General features: G+C 35.0%; 2 protein-coding genes across 2 annotated transcripts; both read left to right on the forward strand.

The window, feature by feature from the left end:
- Window positions 1–420: 420 nt before the first annotated feature.
- Window positions 421–19,151, forward strand: LOC107037664 (multiple inositol polyphosphate phosphatase 1). The gene is made up of 9 exons (XM_015256322.1): window positions 421–687; window positions 7,189–7,437; window positions 8,807–8,938; window positions 9,018–9,208; window positions 9,927–10,043; window positions 10,910–11,060; window positions 11,272–11,482; window positions 12,847–13,056; window positions 18,566–19,151. Exons 2-9 carry the CDS (start codon window positions 7,278–7,280, stop codon window positions 18,798–18,800), a joined length of 1,407 nt encoding a protein of 468 aa, XP_015111808.1. The 5' UTR covers window positions 421–687; window positions 7,189–7,277; the 3' UTR covers window positions 18,801–19,151.
- On the forward strand, window positions 15,496–17,403 carry LOC114841186. Its single transcript, XM_029126073.1, has one exon. The coding sequence runs from the start codon at window positions 15,496–15,498 to the stop codon at window positions 17,401–17,403; it is 1,908 nt and encodes a 635-aa protein (XP_028981906.1).
- Window positions 19,152–19,375: the final 224 nt, after the last annotated feature.

Below are 19,375 nucleotides of genomic sequence, written 5' to 3' on the forward strand. Positions count from 1 at the left end.
GGAGAAAAATAAGTGTAATTTTGCTTACAAACGAATAATGTATCATTATAACCGAGTATCTGGAATTTTTATTCCTGTAAAGATCAGTTGAACGATAATCCTTCTCTTCAATCCTTCAAAGAGTAGTTATATCGATTATTGTGTCATCTTATTCCGTGCAGTACTCTGGGCGTCGTCCACGGGTAGAGGTCACGCAGAACCGAGTGAGATCACGGACTGCTCATCATCATTACTATTACTATGTATACACTTCCATGGGAGAAAACGCCCTAGCTCATAGTATCGCGAGTTAGACGAGGAAAGACGGAATTACCTACAGTACGTCTTGTATAACGAGTTTCAACATTTATGTACCTATGTGTACACCTACATACCTCAATACGTATGTGTTTTGTGTACAAACAGAGGCCGGAGAAATGAGTGTGACTCCAGTGGAGTTACAACCGATCCTGTGAGACTGAAAGAGTAGTTTCTTCGGGGCCGGCAGTTGATAAAGACCTGGAGAACGTGACTTACGTGCGTAATCGGGGCTGATGTCACTGTGAAATTATTTCGTTATTAAAATCAATTTTCAACAATTGAGGATATTTTTATTCGTGCTAATTGGGACTGGAGACAGAGTCGTGTTGAACGTCCGGTTTTTCATTTCATTCAAGTTTTGGTGAATTGGAGAGGCAGCACGCTCAGGTGAGTGCAGAGATCGGTTCACTCGGCCGCAATAAATCGGGTGGTGATGGGCCGCCCAGAAAAATTATTTGAATTAAATAAACTTCATTTGAATCTAATACAGGTTATTTTCGTATGAGTGCGTAAAAGTGTTTTTCATCACTCGTGCGTAAAGTGAAATTTTAAATCCCGCTTCTTCCACATTGTGATGAAAAATAGGGTTGGATACTAGTAGAAAAAACAGTCTTGGACCCTTCGGAGGGTAGCACTCGCCTTCGGTTCGTCCTGCAACCACATATTTTCCAGAAAAATTTTCTTCGGCACAGTGACGAAAAATACAATTACGCACTTGTATCGAAATATACTATTTTGTGATACCTGCCTGAAAAATGCACTGTTTGAAACGGTTTAGTGTGCGTAAAGTGGTTATTTTCCGCACGGCGTGCGGAAATTTCACTTTACGCACGCTCTTAAACTTTAGGCACTCGTGTACAAAAACAACCGCTTTACCCCGATTACCGATCTAAACAGTGAACTCTACAGGTATTGCAAAAAATAGGATGTGTTACACGTGCGTGAGAAAAAGTGGAACTTTACGCACGCACGTGCAGATAAGTCAATTTTGACTATTGACCAGTTTTCAATCAATATCTCGGAATCTAAGGGAGATAACAAAATTTTTGTTATAACCTTTTTTATGGAGCCGATTGAGTGCTACAACAAATGTAATTACGAAAATTTCGCTATCTCTCTTAGATTTGGAAATATTCCTCAAAAACTCACCTGGGAGATAAGTCGACTTATCTCCGTTTACCACTTCACTACTGATTTGACGAATGTGACTTTATAATCCGAGCCGAAGGTACCCATTATAATCGCATGAGTCAGATAATACTTTTATCGCCGTGTGACATACAATATTTCAAGTCACTGGACCAAAAAAATCGTGATTATAACCTCGCTTTGCTCAGTTAGATCCTAGTGACATAATATACTATTACGTACTCGTATGAAAATACACTACTTTGACGTTAATTCCGAATTGACCTCTAATTCAAAGAGAATTAGAATTTAGAGAGAAAAAATCCCGCCCCGGCCAGTTGGGATTCGAAAAAAAAACACCTTTACGTACTCGTATCGAAATATACTATTTTGACCCGTGGGAGGTGTGTACACGGAGAGAAATATGCAATAAAAATCATGTATCTTCTCCGTCATTCCGGAGCGAAATGCGGTTGTAGAAATGGTTCTGTAAATTTTACAGAACTGCCACGTAATTTTTACTTAAATTTTCTAAGTCGATTCCGTAATCGGTGAGCGAACTGAGAGTTCCGTAATTTTTACTGAATAGTTCTCTCCGTGCAGCGCTCGCCGAAGACTACTCTTCCACGGGTCAATGAACACATTTCCCATGAGTGTCAAACCCTATTTTTCCTCGCAATGTGTGGAAAGTGGGATTTTGCGCATACGGAGCGTGCGTAAAATTTCACTTTAAATACACGTGATGAAAAATTAGTTTATTTGAATAGTTCGTGATAAAGAGTTTATTCAGACTTAAACTTTATCTTTATTGGTGTTTTGATTCACATCAAATAAATACGGTTTTAAATATAAATAAATATTTTTGCTTTCAAATGAAAGCTTTGTAATCATTGAAATTTAAAATGAGATTTTTTTATCCGCGAAAAAATAGAACTTTTATATATATACCTCGCGATGGTGATAAAAGTCACGAGTTTCATACCTCTCCAGGATCATACGTCTCGAGGGTCACACCTCGTAAGGGTTATACCGTGTAAGGAATGAATTTTACAAGGGTCAATCTCATTATTTATTGAGCTCTATTGAATTCGTCGCATCATCCTCTTTTGTCTTGACATTAACTTGTTTCGTTCAGCTTTCTTAAATGACAAAACTAATTCAATTGTCTTTGGTAGCTTTTTTGGACTCTTCAGAACAAAATGGTTCGCTTCAGGTCCAACTGGGCTTCTCCGAGGCTCCAAATAATAAAGTGGAGAATCCAATAAAGCTGAATAGATAATGAGATTGGCTTTCTCACAAGGGAGATGACTTGGAACTTTGGTCTTTTGCAATGTTTGACCTTCGGGAAATTCACTCTTTATGAGGTATGAGGCTCATGTTTTTGAGTTTCTTAAAATGCCGTAAATCATACCACGTGATGTAACAGTATATTATGTCATCAGGCGATATAAGTATTTATCGCCTTCGGCTCGGATTATAAACCCACATTCGCCGGATGCTTTTATCGCCGTGTGACAAAATAATATTTTATGCCCCAAGTCCCGAAAACCGCGGTCTACGAAAATTGCGTCGGTAAAAAACGGTGTAATTTACCAATGTAATTTACACGCCCAATCCTGATGTGCACGTAGGAAGCAAAACAAGACATTCAAACCCGCGTGTTTACCACCCTCTAATCTACACACAGAAAGAAATATTCAATAAAAATTACGTATCTTTTCCGCAATTCCGCACTGAAATGTGGTTGTAGGAAATTTTACGGAACTGTCACGATTTTTTCTAGAGCGTTCCGTAATTTTGATCTGAATCTTCTGTGAAAAATTACGATACCGTCACTTAAATTTTCTGCGTCGATTCGTAATCGGTGAGCAAATGGTGAGTTCCGTAATTTTTACTGAACATTTCTCTCCGTGCACGCGGGTTGGAATGTCCTGTTTTCCTCCCTTGGCGCACAATTACAAAAACAATTCATTCTGAACTTCCAATAGTATATTTCTAACCTAGGGAGGGAAAATAAAGGATCCTCAGCCGCCAGTGCAATTACCAGCCGAGCCGAAGGCGAGGTTGGTAAGCACGCGGCTGAGGGTCCTTTATTTTACTTCCCGTGGTTAGAACGCGATTTTCCGTCTCGGCGTAGGTGCAAAGTCAGAGTTCCCTCCCGCAAAGCGGGAGGGAAATGTAACTTTGCGCCCGCCGAGACGGAAATTTGATTTTTCCATTGATCAAGTAATTGTCAATCTTTCAAAGTCAATAATTGAGTTATAAAATATTTGAAAATTTGATTGATGATTCATTTAATAAAAATATTCCACGTATAAAAATAATTGTATTCCGATGTTTTTTCATAATTTTCCTATTAAATTTTTTTATACGTGAAATACATTCATTCCGAAGAATGCCGAGTGTCGCTTGACAGAGAATGTTTTGAATGCTGAGTGTGAAGGATTCTCGAGCAAAAGAATGTTAGAAGGACATTCGGATTGAAAACCTTTCCGCAGGATATCTATGATGGGATGAATGTATCACTCGCTAGTGATCACTGGTGCTATTAATAGAATTGACGAAGACGATTGCCTCGCAATGTTTAATTAAATAGTTTTTACATTTATTTGGATTCTCATTTTGGATCTGAGGTAGAGACAAAATGACTAATGGCTGAATTGAATAAATGAATTAACGAGCCGATTGTTCCATTTTGTTGATTGGACGAAATACGTGATTGTAATTCTAAAACATCATAACATTGGCATAATTTTAAGCTTTCCAAGGTCTGTGAATATACTTCACGGAATTTAGGGGATTCGGTGGCCAGTGCATGGCATAAAATCAAATTCTTCAATATAAAAAAAACAAGTATATAAAAAAACTTTATGATAGAATTATTTGTTCTGTGTAAACATTGGTCACCATGGGATTCTCGCGTTTATTCTGATTATTTTGTATTCGTTTAATTGAGTAATAACAGTATATCTTTTAGTTTCAATTTTACAACATTCTGGTTGCATATGATATCTGATTGATTTAAGTGCTAAAAAATTATAATCGTGTTTGGAAAAAAGCACTTGCATATTGTAGGGGAAAAATAATTCAAGAATTCAAGTAGGGGAGAGTGGGACAAAACGAAACAGTCAAAAAAACGACTGTTTGATGCAATTCAAGCAAAAAAAAAATTTTTATTAAATGTTTTTCGTTTGAACTTTCTTTTTATTCTTGGGAGTATTGATGAGAAACATGATTTTCCATTCAGTAGGATGGAAAATTACTGAGAAATTTTGATGGGCGAAGATTTTGTCAATGGATTATACGATTGAAATTCAACATCACATTTTCCTTTTTCCCCCTCTGGGTGTCCCCTCAGGCTTTGCTCTGGACTTTGGATTTTGCTGTTTCATTTTCTTCTCGATTAATCCATTGACAAAATCTTCGCCTGTCAAAACTTGTCAATAATTTTCCATTCTACTGAATAGAAAATTATAATTCCCATCAGTACTCCCAATAATAAAGAAAGTTCAAACAAAAAACAATTCAATAGAAAATTTTTTTTTTTGCTTGAATTGGGTCAAACAGTCGTTTTTGTGACTGGTTCATTTTGCCCCACTCTCCCCTAGAGATTTCTTTCAATTTTCCGGATTTTTCATTAATTTCCCCGGAATAATTAAACTGCAATTTATTTCCATGAAATTATGAATTTTCAATGACAAAATTTCTTGAAATTTCAGTGGAAACGTTACTTGCTAGAAATTTCCAAGACTTACCGGAAATTTCAGTGAAAAATTTTTAACAGTGTTCAATCCTTCAAAGAGGAGTCAAATCGATTATTGTGCCATCTTATTCCGTGTAGTACTCGGGGCGTCGTTCACGGATATAAAATCCAATTCTTTTTAGTTTAATGATTAACGATCCAAGATAGCAGAGAATGCCGGATGAGTAGCAATTGCGTGATGTCCCGGTTTTGCATTCCTAAAAAATGTTTCATCATTTACACAACACGTGACAGGTCGAGTGATTACTCATCAAATCATCGTTTCCCGTGTTGGTTAATTGCCGATGATGAATCGTCAATCTTTATTTCAATGTTGATTTTTAATCAATTATTTAAAAAAAAGTTGTACATTTCTCATAGTTACCACGTCAAGGGAAGACCGCACTGAAGTTTCCTTTCACAAGTTCGAAAAAATGATTTTTAGGCCGGAAAATTTATTGTTTCACGATCAATTTCAATCCGTGTTTTTTATGCGTGGAACACCGTGATGCTTATCGACGTAGATTCTCTCAGCCACAAAAATAGTTCCTACCGGTAATAATTAAATATCTCCTTGACTGAAAGCAAAGTTGTTGGATTCACCTGCCCTGACCTTCAATTTCGACAGGCCTCCAATAAACCAATAACCCAATAAACGATTCCATTCTCGAAGATGGAGGGCGGTTAATTATTCTCGCGTAATGTGATGGATGGTTATTTTTAAATTTGAGCACATGTTCAATTTTTGAATATATTCTTATTTGAGCATATCACTGAGTGATGTTTTAATGCTTTCTTCGCCATCAATAAATTGATGATATTAATTTTTTTCATTCTCGGATATTTCTCCCCATTTTTGCAATTTGTCCCTTGCTCCCCCCCCCCCCCCCCCCCCNCTATATCGCATTTGGTAAAAGTTTGAGGAAAACAAGTTAGGGGAAAACCTAACCAGATAAAGTCGTCATTTTCGAGACTCCTGAATTACTTTCCGAAATTAAATTAAGTTAAACATCGCATTAAATTAAAGAAAAACCGAAAAATGGAAATATTTCTAAAACTTTGTATGAACGAATATACATATTTTGATTAATAATAAAGATAAAAGACATTGAGACGAATATTTTGAAAAAAAAATTGAAATCGGTTGAGTAATTTTTCAGAAATTGCGAAATTTGAGAATGTGCGAAAGACGATTTAGAAACAAATGGCGATATCTCAAAAACTGCTGGATCCATTGGGCTGAAATTGAGTACACAGTTAGTTGTGATTAGTACCCGTAATCAGACAAAATTTCAGATTTTTTGAAATTATTTTAGTCCTCTAATTCTTCAATTTTCTAAAAGTTGACCACCAGGTGGACACTAGCATATACACACAAGGTGGTTAAAATAGGAATTTTGAGGTTTCAGACCATTCTACATAATTTCCAAGTAAAATTTGAGAATCGAAAAATAGAACGATTTCAATGCTTCTATTCGGAAGAATGGAATTCGATTTTTCTATATAACTTATTCTTTTCATATATTTTCAGTAGAATTTGCTCGACTCAAATTTTCTTTTCAAAGTTTTTTTCATTCTATTTTTCTTTTCTTCTCATCAAGAAAATCAAACGAAATAACTTAGAAAATTTGAGCCAAGGAAATTCTCTAGAAAATATCTCAATAGAATAAGTTATATAGAAAAATTGAATTCTATTCACTTTTTGTACTAAATATTTTCTATTGAACATTTCAATAGAATCGGCCAAAAACTAATAGAACAGTTCAATAGAAATTCAATACAATTTTTTAACGAATTCGATAGGTTTTTCTAGTAAATTTTTCGTCCGTGAAAATATAAGAATAATCTATAGCAAGAACATGATGTGTTTTCTAGACACATCATGTTTTCTTTTGTGAAATAAATTCAACACTAAATACTAATACAAAATATCAACAATCCTCTCCCCAACTACATTGGCCTCCTTCCACCTGAAAATGCATGACCATTCAGTCTAAACGATTTCGAAACTCCTCCAGCTAGAAGTCAATAAACGTTGGGTGAATGCCCGAGGAGCGTTTCCGTCACCCAGAAAGAAAAGTATTTTGAGGAACACTTCACAGTCATCATGAAGTTGGTAATTTTCCTGGCATTGTGCATTGGATGTACGTGGGCTCGAAATACGGATTATTGTTTCGCCGAAAATGGAAACCCTTACCTGCAGTTTGCATCGGTGACGCCGTACATAGTATCCACTAGAGGGAGGAATGAATATCAGCAGATACCGAGTAAGTTTATGAAGAGATTCAATTTAGTTGTTATTCCCTTTCCAATTTGTTTTTTTTTACGTCGAAGAATGATAACAACTTCCAGTCAATTTTTGCATTCACCTATTTTTTTTTTAAATCACCCCGGAATTTTTTCATGGGTAATTGACGAGGGTGAGCTACTAGATAGACGGTTCACATTTGGCTAGGAAATTGAAGGAAGGAATAATAAAATGTGAACCGTTGCTTCGAATTTTCAATAACTGCTGCAATCATTGATCCCTAAATGACGGTAGTTTCTCGATCCATTTTTTTAATGGACTTGAGTCCATCTATTCAGAGAGAAAAAAATCATGAAATTTCAGATTGCAATGTATATTTTAAGGAATTCCAAATTTTTTAACTACAAGAGGATATTCAATAGCAGATTACCCTGAATTTACAATTAATTGAAAATTTAAAAATATGTTCAACAGAATTTTCCTGATTTCTAATTTTCATGGAGTAGTTTAACTGAAATAGCTAGTTTTCATGTATTTGTCTCATGAAATTTCAGGAAAACTGTAATGGGATAAAAAATTCCAAGAAGTTCACTGGAAATTTCAGCAAAAAAATTGTTTAAGCGTTGATGTTGGAGTACATTGTTAAAAATTTTCGTCTTAATTTTCCGTGCCAAATTCCGGAAATTTTTATCGTATTCAAGTTCCACTGAAATTTCAGGAAATCTTGACATTGAAAAATCAAATATTTCATGAATTTTCTGTTCAAATGATCTGGAAATCAATAAAATAGTTGATTTTTCGGTTCAGTTATTCTGTGAAAATTCAAAAAAATCCCGAAAATTCAGGGAAAAATCGGAAATTTAATTCATTTTGTTTCTGAATATTCGTGTTCTGCTGAAAATTCAATGAAGTTGTAAAATTTCCATCTCACTCCTACTGAAAACTCATGAATTTCCGAGAATTCTACTTAAAACTTGAAATTTCATAACCATTTTTTCCCTAAATCCAATTCAATGGCACTCTCATGAGATTTACTATATCTTCCATGATATTTCAAATTTCTAACAGTGTAAAGGAATCAAATTTAATGGATTTCCAAATTTTTGAGTTGCAGAAAGAAGAGAATTCCTCAGCCTACTTGAATTTCCAATGAAAACATGAATATTCAGTATCAAATTGCGCTGAATTTGCAATTGATTGAAAATTTAAAAATACATTTACCAGAATTTTCTTGATTTCAATTTGTTTTCATGGATTAGGTTTCATCCTTCTACTGTAAATTACACTATTTTTGTGAAATCTTCACAAGAATTATAATAGAAATTCCTGATGCTTCCCACAATTCTGATCTCCACTATTAACCTCTGACCCGATTCTGCTAAAAACAGATTGCCAGCCCCGTCAAATCTGGATGCTCTCAAGACATGGAATTCGATACCCGAATGCTGATGATATCGTAAAGTTGATGGAACTGAGAAATGTGCGCGATCAAATTCTAATCAACCATGAACAAAGATCAGGTGAATCCAATGCTTCATTTTCAATTTAGACCAGTCTCAACTCGTCTCTCGCATTTCATTCGTTCATTTTTCCATTCAGATGGACGTTTATGCAACGAGGATTTGGATAATCTCAGGAATTGGTCACCCAACGCCAACATGACAACGCAAATGGCGAAGGAATTGACGCCACAGGGAATGACAGAGAGCAAACTCTTAGCAGGACAAATTCGAGTAGCATTTCCTCAACTTTTTCCTAGGACTCAAGGGGATATATCCCAAGATTATGTGGTAAATATTCTCCATTATTGCCACTACCGATTGAACGATCACTTAGGGAGAAATTCACTTCAGGGATAGATCCTTAGGAAATGAATCGATCATTTGAAAACTTGAAAGAGATTTCATCAATTTCTAATCTATTCTATTCCACACAGTAAAAAATTCAATAGAAAACCTAACGAATTCGCTAGAAAATTCGATTGGAATTCTATAGAAATTCTATGGGGCTTTCTAAAGAATATCTATTAGAATTCTACTGAAAACTTCTATTATTTTGCGCGGATTCTATTGGATATTCAATTAGACACAGTCAATAGATTTTGAATTTCTGTTTGAATTTTTCTCTTAGATTTTTTCTATTAGAATTATTGAGCACAAATTTTCAAAGTTTTTTCCGCCGGATTTTATTTTGTTTTGCATTGCAGAATCCGAGTGGAAAAAACTTAGAAAATTGATGTCCAAGCATTCTTATAGAAAAAATCTCAAGAGAAAAAATCAAACAGAAATTTGAAATCTATTGACTTTTTCTTATCGAATGTCCAATAGAATCAGCGCAAAAAACAAATAGAATTTTTCAATTGAAATCCTATAGAAACCCCATATAATTCCTCCAGAATTCTAACAGGATTTTATTATAATTTCTATTGAATTTTCCATACGTGTGTGAATAGTACAATTTTCCCGAGAAGACCATGTTTGTATTAATCTTTGCATTAAAAAATTACAGTTCAGAGCAACGAAATCAATGCGATCTCAAGCCAGCATGCGAGCCTTCATGGAGGGTTTACTCAGTAGATCTGTACCGACTCCACCTCCATTCTATGGAAATGACACTTTACTGAAAGTAAGAACGACTGGGAAATTGGTATTGTCTTTATATAGCATAACTATTTTTGCTAATAAATTAGAAATATGCTTCCGAATGTTCATTTTGCATGTCATTTTCTTCTATCATATATCATTTATTGTTTTATATTATTTTGTTCGATTGAATTATTTCTCATACAAGAGCTATGCGCGCGCTCTCGCGCGCGCTGATCTATTCATTTGTTGAAATGAAGAAATGGAATTCATTAAATTTCATTTTCTCATGAATATCTTATAAATATTGATAATGAATCAAAGAGAAATCGACTAATGATTGAAGTGAATAGCGAAGTAGAGTAAAAGAATCTATAAAGAATTTTTCATTTTCAATTAATTATCTTCAATTTTTAAAAATAATCGGTCTCCATAAAAGGACAGAATTTATTAATTTCACCGATAATATATATACATGTGAAATATATATATATAATATATTTCACGCGTATCTGGGAGACCCGGGTTCGATTCCCGGCTGGGTGAAGCGGTAATTTTTTCTCTCTAAATTCTAATTCTCTTAGAATTCTTTAATGCCTAAAGGAGGTTAGGCGGTGTATGAGGTGAATTTGAGAGTGAATTTCTGTGGTTCCCGGTAGCTTAGTCGGTAAGAGTGCCCGGTGCGTATCTGGGAGACCCGGGTTCGATTCCCTGCTGGGTGAAGCGGTAATTTTTTCTCTCTAAATTCTAATTCTCTTAGATATAAGAGAATAAACAAAACATAAATTTGAATCATTACAAAGCTTCCATTCGGAGTAAAAAATCATTGACTCGAGAAACCTCATTCTAATAAATCTATGTTGTCACATCAATTTTTCATGAATTAATCATTGACGGCTTTTGAATCAGGCATACCAATATTGCCCCCGTTGGAAGGACGGAGATGAAAACGATCCTCATTACGGTAAAGAGTTGGCTGACTTCTTGAGAGGTCACGAATTCTCCGATCTCATTCGCAATGTCAGCAGTAGACTTGGATTCCAATATCAGTTATCAGCAGGTAATAATTGATGATTCATTAGAATTTAAAAATTTAAATTACATTATGAACTAAGGAATTTGGTTGAAAGCTTGCAACAGCTTGTTCTCTTCAATAGAGAATAAATTCTTTTATCACCGGTCTCCAGTCATTTTCTCATGCAATTTCTCTACATTGTTAAGCAATAATTCATTAACAATTAAGAAATGATGAATTAAATCATTATTTTCAGATAAAATTCGAAGCATGTACGACATGTGTCGCTATGAAAAAGCGTGGGCAGTGGAAAAATTATCCCCATGGTGTGCAATATTTAGTAATGAGGAACTGAAAGTGATGGAATACACCGAAGATCTTGAGTATTACTATACCGCAGGTTATGGACGAGAAGTAAACAAAATAATCGGATGTTTCCCACTGCAAGACATGATGAATCGTTTTCGGTAAATTTCTTTCATTGTGTGAGAAATCTACAATCTACATGGAGAGAAAAGTTTTACAAAAATACCCCGACAATCATGGCAAATTATCGAGGGGCTGGTCACTCCACGGACAAAAAAATTTAATAGAAAAACCTATCGAATTCGTTAGAAAATTCTATTGAATTTCTATTGAACTCTTCCATTAGTTTTTGGCCGATTCTATTAAAATGTTCAATAGAAAATATTCAGTGGAAAAAGTCAATAGAATTCAAGTTTTCTGTAAAACTTATTCTATTGAGATATTTTCTATAGAATTTCCTCGGCTCAAATTTTCTAAGTTTTTTCGTTTGATTTTCTTGATGAGAAGAAAAGAAAAATAGAATGAAAATAAAATAGAAAATTTGAGTCGAGCAAATTCTATAGAAAATATATAAAAAGAATGAGTTATATAGAAAAATAGAATTCTGTTGACTTTGTCTATTGAAAGTTTTCTATTGAACATGTCAATAGAATCAGCCAAAAACTAATAGAAAGTTTGATAGAAATTTAATAGAATTTTCTAACAAATTCGATAGGTTTTTCTATTAACTTTTTTCGTGCGTGTCCTCAATCGAGTGACTCAGTGATTTCCAGAATCAGATGATTTCTTGTGATTTCCTGTTGATTTCTGTGATTTCTCGAATCTTTTTTGTGATTTCTCAATCAGCATTAGAAATCATGATTTCTTTTTATTTCTTGTGATTTCCATGATTTCTAGTAGATTCCAATGATTTCTTGATTTCAAGAAATCACTGGAGAAATCATGATTTCGGGACCAGAGTGGGGCATCTATCGATAATGGCAGTTTTCTACATGACGTTACAATACGTAAGGATGTCAAAAACTTCCTAGCGTCGCATTTCAGGATTGGATCACGCACGAAAAAAGTTAATAGAAAAACCTATCGAATTCGTTAGAAAATTCTATTAAATTCCTATTAAACTTTCTATTAGTTTTTGGCTGATTCTATTGACATGTTCAATAGAAAACATTCAATAGAAAAAGTCGACAGAATTTGATTTTTCTATATAACTGATTCTTTTCATATATTTTCTATAGAATTTGCTCGATTCAAATTTTCTAAGTTTTTCATTCTATTTTTGTTTTCTTCTCATCAAGAAAATGAAGCGAAGAAAATTTGAGCCGAGGAAATTCTATAGAAAATATCTCAATAGAATAAGTTTTTCTATTAAATTTTTTCGTCCGTGAAGTACTGAAAATCGAATTCGCTCCACGATTACTTGACTCGTTCGGTAATTTTTCGTTCGTTAGTTCGTTAATTTTCTTTCTTCGCGTAATGCCGCATCGTACAGACCTTTAAAGTTGATGATTTGAATATTCTGCAGATCACTTGAGCAGAACGATGCCAATGACAAGCCTAAAGGGATATTCTACTTCACTCACACAGTCACTATCTTGAGTTTCCTGCGAAATCTAGGGGCTTTCCAAGATAGTGAGCCTTTGACGGCTAATAATTACAGAAACATGATGAGGCGTCGGTGGAGCACATCGGCCCTCGCACCGTTTAGTTCCAATGTCGTTGCAGTTTTCTACAGGTAATGATAGTTACATCATATTTATGCAATGCTGAAAATAATTCAAATCTCATGAGCAATCTAGCAGTAATTTTCAGAGGATTGATGATGAATTTGATTTATTGATCCAAAAAGAGGGAAACATTTAATGGAGAACCTAGAACGAAATTTCAATGGAGCTGTCTATTGACAACAATTTCCAACAAGTGTATCAGAAATTTTGACATGGTGATAAAAAAGTTTGAGAAAACTCTAAAAGAAATCAAACAAATCAATTCTCTTCCATTCATATTTCTTTTTGATTCGTGTTGCATTGAAAGATTAGAACAGATACCTTCATGATTGCACATATCGAATATAATATAAATGTTGTCACACATGAAAAAAAAAATTGAAAAACCTAGTGAATTCGTTAAACTCTATTGGACTTGTATTGAATTTTCTATCAGTTTTTTGTACAGAAGTTCCATTGACAAATTTTCCAAGTTTTTGTTTGATTTTTTTTTATGAAAAGAAAAGAAAAATAGAATAAAAAAGCTTTAAAAAGAAAGAACTGAAAATTTGAGCCGAGGGAAATTCTATAGAAAATATCTTAATAGAATACGTTGTACAGAGAAACCGCATTCCATAAACTTTTTGCACAGAATATTTTCTATTGAACATTTCAATGGAATCGGCCAAAAACTAATAAGAAATTCGATAGAAATCGAATAGAATTTTCTAATAAATACGCTAGGTTTTCCTATTAAATTTTTTCGGGGGTGGATACAAGTTGAGTGATGAATAGAGATGTGAGAGACAAGTTTTACCGCCATAACCGGTAATTACCGCGCCGAGAATCTGACCATATGGTCTGAAAAATAAATGACGATTGGCCATAGGCATGAAATGACCAAATAAATTTGGACTGTCAATTTCCATCTACATAGAAGACCCTCAATTTTCGAGTACTAGTCAAGCGATTTCTAGTTTTAAAAATTTTTAGCTGAAATTTCCAGCACACGTTTACAAAATTTTTATCACATTTAAGTTCCACTGACATTTCAAAGAATTCTCTCATTGAAAATTCTGAATTTCGGGGAAAAATCAATGAGAACTGTAAATTTTAGTTCATTTATTCCCTGAACATTAATAAAAAACTGGAAAATTCCAATAAACATTTTCTTGAACTTTCCATTATTTGAAGATTCAGGGGAATTTGGCACTGAATATTCATGTCTTCATTGAAAATTCAAATAAATTAAAGAAATCTCGTCTTGACGCTTCTCAAAATTTTGGTATTTTATTAAACTTTCAGTGAAATCTGAAATTTCCTTTTTTTTCTGACAGTGTATCATTGAGAATAGAGCCATTGATAATAATTCATAAATGCAATCACTGACAATAATTCAATTCTACTAAAAGGTTTTCTGATCGAACCCTTAAAAAATGATCCAAAACAAATTAGCAAAATACAAATGATGGGTAATTTTCAACTATATAGATGATTTTTGGTCATTTTCGCTCGTGTCTGACCCAGCTTAAATGTGACTGTAATTTTGCATACAAAATTCGATCAGGGTCAGAAAACGATCAGAACCGGTTATTTACGTCTGACCTGACCGAAAGAAAAATGACGCTCATTCCCCATCTCTAGTGATGAACAATTCCGCAAGATCCTGGAACGAATGCCGATTATCCAATATTGGAAATGGGGTATTTGAATAATTAAATTTGGCAAATAAGTGAAAAATTTTCTTTTATTTGATACGCTCGGAAGACACATCCGCTCTGTACCAATTCCTTAGGGGAACTAACTAAATGACAAAGGGATACAACATCCTGGACCCCTGGTGACTCACACTCGATAGGTCCCACTCGTCCAACTTTGTTTAGACTAAGGAAAAGAGCATAAACATCATACCTCAAACTTCTCAGAATTTTCATCCATAAAAATGTTCTTCATATCGAAAGTAACAACACAGAAAGAAACGTATATATAAGATTAATTTTTGCTACATATTATTTTCACTCAAAAAATCCAACATCCAAATTTGTCCCACTTCGATAGACCTCCGAAACGATTGAGGAACCATTAGTGGAATGAAACCCTCAATTTTGTGGATTTGAGTTTCTGAGGAAGTGTCAACACATGAGTTGAATAACTAATTCGATATGCATCAGCAGAGCGAAAGTAATGAGTCAGCGAAATATTATCGTAGAGTACACTCGTCATAAATTAGAAGACCCAAAGTACTGAGACAAAATGAGAATAGGTGCCGCTGTTAAGCGCCATGATCTGATGATAGCGAGTGTTTGCCCTTTAATGAGTCGACTGATCGGCATAAGTTACCGCCCTGAACGGAATTAATTTCCCCTACGGACTTCTCATTCGCCCTCAAGTTCATAATAGAGTAACATTAATCCATTAAAACTCCACTGATTATTTGTAATAAATGCTTTATACGGCTCCTTCTAAGCATGAAGACTCCTCTACTGCGTGGTGCATTGAAATTTCTAGTAATTATGATGTGCACAGGACCATTCGAAGCTTTCCATATACCAGAGCCTGCCTGGTCCGCAGATTTAATGAGTTACATAAAAGAAAACTATGAACATTATCGCCAAGTGATGATCATAACGTGCAAAGATTCCGGAGTGCCATTCGAGAATTACTGGATAAGAAAAATACTGCACACAGCAATGGCAACTTTTCCGACAATTCGAATAAATGTTGATTTTTCATCAAATATCAATGAGGAATGGTCCTTTCATCGTACCGATGCCACAGCAACTTTGTTCATTTTCGTGGATGATAGCGACACTTGGCGCCATCATCAACCAAAAGATGTCGGGAAAGTTGTGCCCCAACAGATAATCTCAATCATGAAAGATTTATCATTGAACAAGAAAATTGCCAAGTATCTGGCCTTATTTCTCTCGTCAGAACAGACCCTGAACTTTGACGACCTTTTGAGACATGCCTGGGAAATGCAAATGATTGATTTAACTATTATAGAGGTCATTGGTTGCCAAAGCGTGAAGACAACGATCCTGAACGATTGTGTTGATGACAGCAGCCTACCAGTCATACATCACTTCAATCCATTTTTGGATTCAATAATAAGGAAGACATACGAGCCAGGAATGAAGTTGTTTCCGGATATCATGAAAAATATGCATGGATATCCTCTCAAGATCGGTATCCGCCACCATCCACCGTTTTCAAGCGTCTCCTGGGATAACAACTCCAACTACGAATCGATGAGTGGATTGGATATTCAACTTATACATACAATGGCGGAAAGCATGAATTTCACATTGCAAATTCTACCGCAATTGATGACCTTCGAGGAAATGCAAGACAACTCCTCTAATGGATTATTCAATTTCTTACGCAGTGATAAAATCGATATCTTTGCTTCTCCCCACCCTCACTACACAGAAGATATGGAGGAACATTCGTTTCGCAGCGAAGCATTCATCAGAGATCAACTTTGTGCTATGGTTCCATTGAGAAAAACTGTTCGTATACTTCTTCCGAAAACAGTCACTGAGACTTTGATCTTGACCATTGGCATTGTATTAATCTTTTGGGCCTCAATATGGCTCTTCAGGTTTTCACAGTCGTGGAGTATTTTTACCATAGTACGTGTATTGTTCGGTATCCCAGTCTTCGCTCATCATGCAAGACTGAAGCCTGCACAACGTGTCATAATTCAAATTTTGATGATCATATCATTACTCTATTCCGCGAAGATTTATGCATCTCTGACGAACATAAATATCGATGTCGTAGGTGCAGTTGAAATTGAAACTCTTGATGATCTTGATCAATCTGGCCTTATACCGAAGATTCACCCCCACCTGATGGATAAAACTTTTGGGCATGTCAATAAGAATGATCAGACTCTGATGAATCTGAAGAGAAAAACTGTCTCGATGCGTTCTATGATGAAATGTCTAAGTGAAGCTGAAAAATTCAAGAATACAACGTGTTTGATGACCACAGTCGAAGGTTACTGGTTCATAAGATCGACATACCGTCACCGAGAGCCAGCCCTGAAGATGACACAAGCATGTTTTTGGTCGGATAGCTATGCATTCCTTTTTAGGGAAGGGTCTCCCTATAGAAATAAAATAGATAATACATTTCGTCTTCTCGCTGAAGGTGGAATTCCCATAATATGGGCACGGAATGATACAAGTGGCAATTTTGAGGAGCAACGTAAAGACAATAATGTATTCCACGAACTTCAAGTGCCACCTCCGGGTGTATTACGAGATCAGCTAACGGTCGTTTTATTGTTTGGACTTACCATCGCAATTATTACATTTATTGGAGAGCTTCTGTGGTATCATCGCATCAAAAGATGGAAGAGCGTGTGATGAGTGGATTAGGTATGCTATCGATGATTTCTGACATATCATCTCTTTTGATGTGTCATGACCTTTTCGAATGAAGTATCATTATTTAGGCTTTACAGACTCAATTCATCAGACATCAATCACTACAGACGGAACATCCTTTCTACAAAAAAAGCATGGGCATTATCTCGAACGAATAGAGAAAGTAAGGTGGTTTTCATGAGTACAATCGTTTTGCGTCGAATTTTCATGAAGCCTGTCTGAGAAACAAAAGAGAATTGAATACCATTCTATGAAACATGCATAAACGAATCATAATTGTCCCAATCATTTAGGTCAGAAGAAAGCGGAATAATTCTAGTTTCCTAATATTTCATTTACTAAGGTTGTCTTCGAATAAAATCGATTAGAATTAATAGCTAGAATTATGAGATTATCTCGCATTTTTGACGTGGAGGACAGGCGAATCTGAATACAATATATTGATAAAATGAATAACAGATTAATTGAATTACTGTGTGAACTAGCTAAAAATTGATAACAGTCTGTGCACGCTTCTTTACTAGAATATTAACCAATATTGAATTCCAGAAATTCACACTCTGAAGTGTATTCTAGAAGGAATGGAATTGAAATTATGATTAAAGTCGTATTCACTGAGCATAGGAATAAGAACTTGAGCAAATCATTTATTGTAATATGAAAATTTAACAGCTGATAAATTAACGTATTGCTTTTGGCAGGGAGAATGATTACAAACAATTAATTGGAAAAGAATATATCGAATCTAAGAAGAAAGAGGGCATAATAAGTCATTATCTAAAGTTACCGAGCTCAACTGAAAATCTCGACCGACTTCGGGACCTTTCGGGTTCACGGGCAAATCACGAAGCAAATCGCCAAATATGAAATTTCTGTAGGATCAATCTATTCCTTAAAGAGGTTCGGGGGTATATTCCGGATTATATTCCGAGATATTCATTGAAAACGGGCCAATAGTCAAAACTGACTTATACGGTTTTACCACTTCGCTACTGATATCATACTTTCTATTGGTATAATTATCTAATCCTGTGGTTCCTGATATAAACGTCAAGTTATATGTTTTCCTGTCCCAATAGTTTCTTGGCAAATATGCTTGATTGTTGGGTTATTAATGTTAAATCTGATTTTCTGATCACAGATGCAACGACAATGATGCCCGCGACAAAGTCATGTTCTATCTGCAAGGAAAGCCACTGCCACTTGAAGGTTGCCAGGTTGGCCTCTGCAATTGGGAGTACTTGAAGACGAAACTTGGGGAAACTGCTAGTCAGTGCAGCGAAGATAATTGTTATGGGAGGGGTGGATCTATGATCAATCAAGCTCTAATCACTCTGATTTCAGTCTTCTCCTTGAGTTGTATTCTGCTGAAATAGTCATACCGCATTTCGCCGAAATTAATTATCAATGCGGGCTTCAGTGATAGAACATTGTTCTACGCACAAAACGGAATTACAATTAGTATTTTTTTCCATTTGCGATTTTTACAGTCACGCATTCTTTTCTTCACCCAAAATTTTAGTGTGGTGTTTCTCTTCAAGTAAATTTTGAGCGCTGAAATATGCATTAAAAATATGTATTTATACTCCAAGGGAGGTTGTATGACACAGTGTGATTTAACATATATGTTATTAAAAAGAAAGTTATTCAATTTAAAAAAGATATTATCTTTGTATACATATTGTAAAGTATGGCCCATTTAATAATAAAGGACTTTAATAAAAGAATTTAGGGCGAAATAAATCATGAAAATATACGAAAGAAATGACCTGTCCGCGGACTAACAACGAAGATAAAAGAATCCTATTCTAAAAAGAACATACACTTAAAGTCGATAACTATCGATATCTCGCAAGTCTGTCATGTCTGATTAATTTAATTTTGAGATTTTCAATTATGATTGTTGCAATTACAGCGCGCTGTAGCGCGCGTTCGGTCTCGTAACGAGAAA

This window comes from Diachasma alloeum, unplaced genomic scaffold (genome assembly GCF_001412515.2).
Source record: "Diachasma alloeum isolate Michigan unplaced genomic scaffold, Dall2.0 Dall_scaffold_00269, whole genome shotgun sequence".
Classification (NCBI taxonomy): domain Eukaryota; kingdom Metazoa; phylum Arthropoda; class Insecta; order Hymenoptera; family Braconidae; genus Diachasma; species Diachasma alloeum.